An 8,432-nucleotide genomic window follows, 5' to 3' on the forward strand; every position below is an offset into this window, starting at 1 on the left:
GTTTAGGGTAACATTTCTAGTCCATTTCCAGCAGCAAAAGTCAAAAATCTGCATTCTGAGGCTCCTACTCGCCGAGTGCACGAACCTACTTGCCGAGTAGGATGAATTTACACATGAACTCGGTGAGTCCCCCCATGGACTCGGCGAGTTCATCAGGCAGACAGCAAAAATTCGACCTTTTTTCAATATTTTGCATCAAGTATCAAACAAACAAGCCTAGGCTCTGATACCACTGTTGGGTTTTGAGCATTCTAACACTTCCTAAGTATACATGCAACCCTAATAAACCTTGGATCTATGTTTGTCTAAAGTACATGCAAAATATTATTTTTCCAAGGTTTATAACCTATCTAGCATGGCATGGGGTACTTTTAAACTTAAAAGAGCTAGATGAATTACATACCTTTTGTTGATTGTTGATTCCTTGAAGTTTGAGAGCCAAGCACCAATAATGTGAATGCCTCAAATGGAAATCACAAATCACCACAAACTTGGAAAAACTCTGAGAGAGTATACCAACTCTTAGAATTCGGCCACCACTATTACACACACACACACTCTAGGGTGTTTTTCATGCAACATAAGCTTGTTTATATAGTGTGCATGGTTAGGGAGAAACCCTAATAACCCATGTCTTTTCCTCTTCCAAGGATCCAATGGTTAAAAGCTCCATGGATCACCCATGGACTTCCATATAAGCTTAGTCCATTAACAAATGAGTATTAGCCCACACCATATAAATATAATAGCTCATGATTTAATTAGTCTTCCTTTTAATCACTAAATTAATTCATAATTAATTCAAGATTAAAACTAATTAAATAACATGACTTTATATTAATATATTATAACTTATAATATATTAATAAATCATAGGTATACAATTCTCATAAAATTATCCATAAACAGTTTGGGTGAAGTGCAACCCAAATGGACCATGCCGGGTCGGGTCAAGTATATACCAAATAAGTTATGGACTTAGACACCTTATCCAACACTTTGGTGTTGAACCGAGTTTGATGCTAAGTACATGGCACACACATTGTCACAAAAAACAACAGTCGTATGAGAAAGAGAGCATGATAGTTCAAGCAGCAGATTACGCGGCCAGGCAGCTTAAACAACAACATTAGCTACACCCCTGTACTCAGCTTCGGCACTAGACCAAGAATAGGAATGGCAACGGGGCGGGTTCGGGGCGGGGCAGCATATCCCATACCCGAACCCGATATTTATATTTGTCCCCGAACCCGACCCAAAACCCGACGGGTTTCTTATCGGGGAGCCCCGTCGGGGCTAAAAATATCCCCGAACCCGACCCGAAACCCGATATAGACCCGAAACCCGACCCGAAAATGGTGGCAGAAAAAATTAGGAAAACTACAATGAAACAATTGAGATTAAAACCTTACAAATGCTTAAAATACAAATAAGTTCTTAACATAAGTGAAACAAATAGAAATTACTAAAGTCTAATATCGTAACTAAATTCATCACAATAGTGAGAAATTGGGAATACGTGATGGGATTGAAGGTTAGAGTCTTCGGGTGGCTGAAATGGGTTAGAGGGATGAAATCTCATATTATATATATATATATATATATATATATATATATATATATATATATAATTTTTCGGGTCGGGGCATGCATACCCGATAATGACCCGAAACCCGACCCGAAACCCGATAAGAGTGACCCGACCCGCCCCAAAATCTTCGGGGTTTGGGTTTTCTCGTCGGGTTCGGGTTTTTTTGCCATCCCTAACCAAGAAACAACGTGTTGACATTTTGAAGACCATGACACACGATTATCACCAAGGTAAACACAAAATACAGTAATGGACCGGCGAGTCGTAGGACAGCCAGCCCAGTCAACATCAGTATAAGATACCAAACGATCAATATGGGACAGACGAATAAAGATACCTTGATCAATGGTACCATGTAGATAACGTAGAATGCGTTTAAGAGCAAGCATGTGGGGTTTACGAGGATCATGCATAAAAAGGCATATCTGATGAACAACGTAGGCAATATCGAGACGAGTAAAGGTCGGATATTGAAGAGCCCTTACTAAGCTACGATACAAGGTGGGATCAGAAATCGGATTACCAAAGGAAGAAAGCTTTGGTTTGGTGTCCGTCGGAGTGCTACAAGTATTGCAGGAGGTCATTTCAGCACGAGAAAGGATCTCCTTGGCAAACACAATTTGTGAAAGAAACAAACCCTGAGCAGAATGAGTAGCACTAATACCAAGAAAAAAAGACAAGGAACCTAAGTCTGTCATAGTAAACTCAGTTGAGAGATGAGAGATCACTTGCGTGATCAGAGACGTGCTGGAGGCAGTAAGAACGATGTCATCAATATATAAAAGAAGATAAATAATGTCAGAACCTTGATGAAAGGTGAAGAGAGAGCTATCAGAGCAACTGCTTCGAAAACCGATGGTGGAGATGAAAGAGGCAAAGCGTTGATACCAGGCATGAGGTGCTTGTTTGAGACCGTAGAGGGCGTTGCGGAGGCGACACACATAATTTGGATGATTGGGCTGCACATAACTGGGAGGTTATTTCATATAAACCTCTTCAGTTATATCACCATGTAAAAAATCATTTTTGACGTCAAGTTGATAAATGGGCCAGTTGCGCGACATGGCAATGCTAACAACAATGCGAATAGTTGCAGGTTTTACAACTGGACTAAAGGTGTCGTCAAAATCAAGACCAGGTTGTTGGGAGAAACCTTGCACAACTAAACAAATTTTGTAGCGATCAAGTTTGCCAAAAGAATCAAACTTGTGACGATATAGCCAACGGCAACCAACGATGTTGGCATTAGGTGGTTTTGGAACAAGATCCCACGTGTAATTATGGTTAAGGGCAGACATTTCGTTGTCCATGGAGGACTTCCAGTTAACATCACACATGGATTGAGCAGTGATCGAGGTATAGGAGAGACATCAGTCATGACAGATAGAGTGAGAATACGCCGAGGTTTGAGAGAACCAGTTTGAGAACGGTTGGACATGGGGTGAGAATTAGAACTGGATGGAGGGTTGGAAGCTGAAGCACCAGAGAGAGGTGGATTTGGTTGAGAATGGATAGATTCATGCATATCAATGGAAGAGGACCCAAATGGAGAAGGATCAGAAGTAGTGGTAGTGGTGATAGGAGGTATGATCATAGGAGTAGCTTCGTCTTCAGGGCGAAAGAAATTATATTCAGACGAAGACGAAGAGGGATCAAAATCAAAGTAAGGAAAGTGATTTCCATCGAATATGACATGTTGAGAGATAATGACACGTTGGTGATGGGGTCAAGACAACGGTATCCTTTGTGATCTGGAGAGGGTCCAAGCTACACACATGCAGTAGAACGGGGACAGAGCTTGTGAGGAGTAGTAGAGGTTGTATTAGGGTAGCAAAGACACCCAAATACACGAAGATGGTCACATGAGGGAAAGAAACCAAATAAAACTTCAAAAGGTGTTTTGAAAGGGAGAGATGGTAGGAAGGAGATTTAGAGTGTGAACTGCAGTGAGAAGAGCTTCAATCCAATATTTCTTGGAGAGAGAAGCTTGAAAAAGAGAATTGCGAATGATATTATTAATTGTGCGAATGGAGCGCTCTGCTTTTCCATTTTGTTGAGATGTATAAGGACATGAGAAACGAATGGTTATACCATGAGTTGTAAGATAGGAAAGGAGAGCATGGTTATTAAACTCACGTCCGTTGTCACATTGAAACGATTTAATATAAGTTTTAAATTGATTTTTAACATACATTCGAAAATTACAAAAGACAGAATACACTTCAGATTTTGCACGTAAAGGAAACACCCACAAAAAATGAGAAAAATCATCAAGAAATAAGATATAATACTTGAATCCACTTAAACTAGTAACAGGTGATGTCCATAAGTCGGAATGAACAAGTTCAAAAACACTAGAAGTTTTAGACGTAGAAGTAGAAAAAAATAAGCGACAATGTTTTCCAATTTGGCAAGCGTGACAAATTGGAATTTTAGTAGTTCTACTAGAAATAAAATTACGAGACTGTAAAAAATGAAGAATAGAAGTGTTGGGATGTCCTAAACGACGATGCCAAGTGGGGAGAGAGACAGTTGTAAGAGCTTTCGCAGCGATAGAGTAATCATTAAATGGAAGAGTCGGATATATATCGCCAACACTATCACATCATTGAATAAGAGCACCTGAATTAAGATCCTTTATAGAAAAGCCAAACGGATCAAATGTGAGCGAGATAGAGTTATCAGTAGTGAATTTATGAATAGAAATTAAGTTTTTAATAATGTGAGGAGAAACGAGAACATTATTTAAAAATAAATTCTTTTTAGGATGCGGAAGAGACATGTGACCAATGTGAGTAACCGGAATGATAGCACCATTTCCATCAATAACAGATTTAGAATTACAAGGTGTCAGGGAAGACATTATACCTTGATTGAAGGACATGTGTCAGCTAGCACCGGTATCCATGTAATAATTATTGTCGAGTGGGGGCTGCAATGACATAGCTTGGAACACCAAGGCAAGGTCGGTCGGCTGTTGTGGTGCAATAGAAACTAGACCATGTCCACCAAAAAAAATTTCCAGCCGGTTGTGAATTAAATGCTGGACTCGGTGGCCTGTTTTGCGAAAAAGGAGTTGGACCAAAAAAATTCTGTTGGGTTGAATGTGCTGAAGGAGCCTGCTATACAGTGGGCTGGAACATCGCAGGAGAAAAGAAACTTGATTGCATCGAAGTTGGGTTAGCAGTGGGTGGACTGAAACCGTAATGGGGCTGCAACTGGGGCATTCCTAGAAGTTGTTGGCTGCCGAGTGATACTGGAAATTGTTGCTGAGCATGAAATTTTTTTGTATTGCTAGGATTTGTCCCCAAGGTACCTGCAAATTGAGTTTGTTGCCCCGCTTGAGAACCTGCACAATTGTTAGTACCACTTGACATACTAGAATGACTCCCCCTTTAGAAGTACCCCGATTAGTATTACGGTTTTTATTCCACTTATTTTTTGATTTTCCAGATTGAGAAGACACCGAATATAGAGCCGAAGTGACGGAGTTGGAAGAGTCAAGCATAGCATCCGTATTTTCTTCTCATGCCTCATGGAGTAAGAGCATGTTTTTGGCTTCTAAAAAGGTAGGAAACGGCTTGGTACTGTAATTACATTAACAATATTGTGGTAGGATGCAGGAAGTTGCCTTAAGATTTGCATTACAAGCTCGTTTTCGGTAATGGGGGATTCAACATCAGCAAGAGCATCCGCAAGATTTTTCAATGTATGGCAAAACTTGGTGATGGTGTAAGCGCCTTTCTTGGTGTTGCGAAATTGATCTTGAAGTTGAAGCATACGCTACATCTTATTTTTTTTTAAAAAATCTGCAATTTTGTCCCACATGTCTTTAGCCGTACAATTGTCACTCGAAATTATTTGAAGTAGATTGGGATCACACATTAAATACATTCATGACTTCACCCGCAAATCAAGAGCTTCCCAATCTTCATCTTCTGCACCATTTGGCTTGGATTTACCAGTAATATAGCCACAAACTTTGGCACCTTTACAAATATCAAGATAAATGTGACACCATAGTTTGTATTTCGACCCATCAACTGACAACTTGAAGTTAAACTGATTGTAAACGTTAGTGACTGCATAGACAAGTTGATTGGCAATCGGAATGGTAGAGGATGATCCAGCGGGTATGGTACTCATAGATCCGGAAAACAAAAGAAACAAATAAAATAAAAGAGAATGTAACAGTAATCAAGATATGTAACTTAGGCAGGAGTATTATAGCCTGACAGGCAGGTAATCAATCTTGATGTTGAAGTCGTGAGAGGAACAACAGAAGGAGAGCAAAACACGGGCTGATCTTACTTCTCCAAGATGAAGATCTGGTAACAAGTGATAGCAACAGGTTGATATTAAGGAAGCATGTGGTGCTCGACAGTAACAGTAGGAGACAAACGATCACGATGAGGCAATATCAAGAAGTCGATGTGTAATAGATGGCAGCGACAAATTTTTTTTTGCTTTGACGGCCGGCAAGAGGAATGATCGTGAGAATTAAAACCTAGCTTGATACCATGTTGATTAGTGAAAATACCCATTAGGGTTTACATGTATTCTATTGTTTTAAATAATACAAGAGTATAAAAAATATACATAAAGGACCCTATACTATACAAATATAATAATTAACAACCTTGTTCTTCAAGATCCAACCACCAATGAAGAAAATAAGCTCACAAAAGGAACCAAGGATCAAAACAAGAAAGAGGAAGCTAGGGTTTCTCAAGGAATGGTATGAGGTAATGGAGGCTGGTCATGGTAGGGATCCCAGAAAGTTAGAGTTGTTAAATATGGCTTAAAACCTTAGGATTAGGGTTTTGGTTTGAAGCGGCTACGTCATGCGTAATATAACCTACGCCTTACATAGGTCATTAAACCCGCGTCTAGAATTTAGCTCATATGCCCTGCGTAGCTTTCCTACGCCATACATAGAGCAAACTTCCCAATTTCCAATTCAACTTCACACATGCATAACTTCTTTGTTTTTCAACTTTGTTTTAGGCGTTCGTTAATTTTTTCTAAAACATATTGAACTAAAATCCTATATAATTAATTTTGACTAAAATCATATTGAACTAAAATCCTTAAATCATGCAAGACGCCCGAGATATCACATTTCCAATTTTACCCTTTTGCTTCAAGGCACAAATCAAGGGCTTTAATCACTTAATCCAATATTCCCGACATCCAAAAGGTCCTAAACCCTATTCATTTGAATCCAAAAACCATCACTTGATCAAATTCTAACCCGATGTCCCGAATTTAGAACATCACTAAAACTAGGTGTTACACTTGATTTGTTAACTAATTAATAGATATATAAATATTGCTTTATTGGATTACTAATTATATTTAGTCAATTATTTTTTAATTTCTTTTTTAATAGAGTATTTCTTTTTATTTGATTATTATATATTAATAAATATTATTTTAAATATATAATTTTAATATATTCAAAAATATTACTTTATTGGATTGTTAATTTCTTTTAATTTTTTTATTAGATTAATTTTTTATTGGATTATAATTTATTAATAATTATTATGTTTAATATGTAATATTTATATATTAATAAATATTATTTTATTGGATTAATATTTTTTTTAATTGTTTTTAATTTCATTTAATTGTTTTCTTTATTATTTTAAATTAAAAAAACCCTAAAAAATCCAACCAACCCCACATCTCCTAATTTATTTTAAATGTTTTGAAGATAACATATTTTGAATAACACCATCAGCGTCACCTAGTTCGACGGTGATGGGATAAGTGAGATTTTTTTTATAATAAACAGGGATGGTGGTGGTGTTATAAAAAAATTAATCAAATAAAAAGGAAATTAAAAATAACTGATTGATATTATAAATAAACAATTCATTTTCATCATCTCTGTCGACAGAATCTTCCACTTTTTCATCTACTTCTGTAACACCTCGATTTCTAAGTCTTTACCTTTTAAACCTTGATATGATAATTGTTGCATTTTGGCCCTTAGTGGCATTTTTGTAAATTTTCAAGATGAGCGCGAATGTTGGGCGTCCCCCAGGAACGTTGAGCGTAGATGGACAGGTTGCAAACCCTAATTTATAGGTCTTGGTGATGGGTTTTCTACATAGCAAACAATCCTATGTGTGCATGCAACCCTAATTTGGATCTATGTTTTCACTATTAGACATACAAGCATTGAACACAAAAATTGGAAACCCTAGCATGCATCTAATAATTTTGAAATACATAAAAGAAAGATTAGATCACATACCTTTATTGTTATATAGTAATAACAATGAAAAACTTGAAGATCCTTTGCTTTGAGTGCAAGTACCACAAGTGTGGTACCACTAATGGCTCACAAACACGCTAGGGCAAGATGATGAATATGAGAGAGAGTAGAGAGGAGTCACTTGCTCAGAAATCCAGCTCTTCCAGGGTTTCTATGATGTGCACAAATTCGTGAGGCCAAGAGGGGGTATTTATAGTTAAGGCTAGCTAGGGTTTTGAGGTAGAAACCTAATCCCTTGGCTTAGGGCCTAAGCAAGTCCGTGGACACCCTTCCTTAGGGCTTGGACGAAAATTTCTAGAACCTTCTAGGGTTTTTCGGCCCTCCCTAATAAGGGTGATCCAATGGCCCAAAACCACAACTATTAAAGATATGCAAAACAGCCCCTACACTATTAATCAATTCCTTTAATCCCGAAATTAATTCCAAAATTAATTTCTGATTAAATACTAATTAATAATATGATTTCTAATTAATATATTATTCTCATAATATAAAAATAAATCATTTTTATGCACCAATTTATTATTATAAATAATAAACACAGTCTTTCTCCCT

General features: G+C 37.4%; 1 protein-coding gene across 1 annotated transcript; it reads right to left on the minus strand.

Annotated features, from left to right (window-relative positions):
• Positions 1-5,152: 5,152 nt before the first annotated feature.
• On the minus strand, positions 5,153-5,737 carry LOC145099650 (uncharacterized). Its single transcript, XM_079037185.1, has 2 exons — positions 5,498-5,737; positions 5,153-5,374 (listed from the first exon to the last, which is right to left on the minus strand). Exons 1-2 carry the CDS (start codon positions 5,735-5,737, stop codon positions 5,153-5,155), a joined length of 462 nt encoding a protein of 153 aa, XP_078893311.1.
• Between the last annotated feature and the right edge of the window lie 2,695 nt (positions 5,738-8,432).

The sequence above is a fragment of the Lactuca serriola genome, chromosome 4, assembly GCF_051521515.1.
Source record: "Lactuca serriola cultivar US96UC23 chromosome 4, Lser_US96UC23_V15, whole genome shotgun sequence".
Lineage (NCBI taxonomy): Eukaryota > Viridiplantae > Streptophyta > Magnoliopsida > Asterales > Asteraceae > Lactuca > Lactuca serriola.

Bases quoted from the DNA above. Each gene is read 5' to 3' on its own strand.
- LOC145099650 (XM_079037185.1), bottom strand. From the start codon at position 5,737: ATGAGTACCATACCCGCTGGATCATCCTCTACCATTCCGATTGCCAAT. The intron at 5,375-5,497 runs GTGAAGTCATGA...AATAAGATGTAG, and splicing joins GGGAAGCTCTTGATTTGCGG to CGTATGCTTCAACTTCAAGA.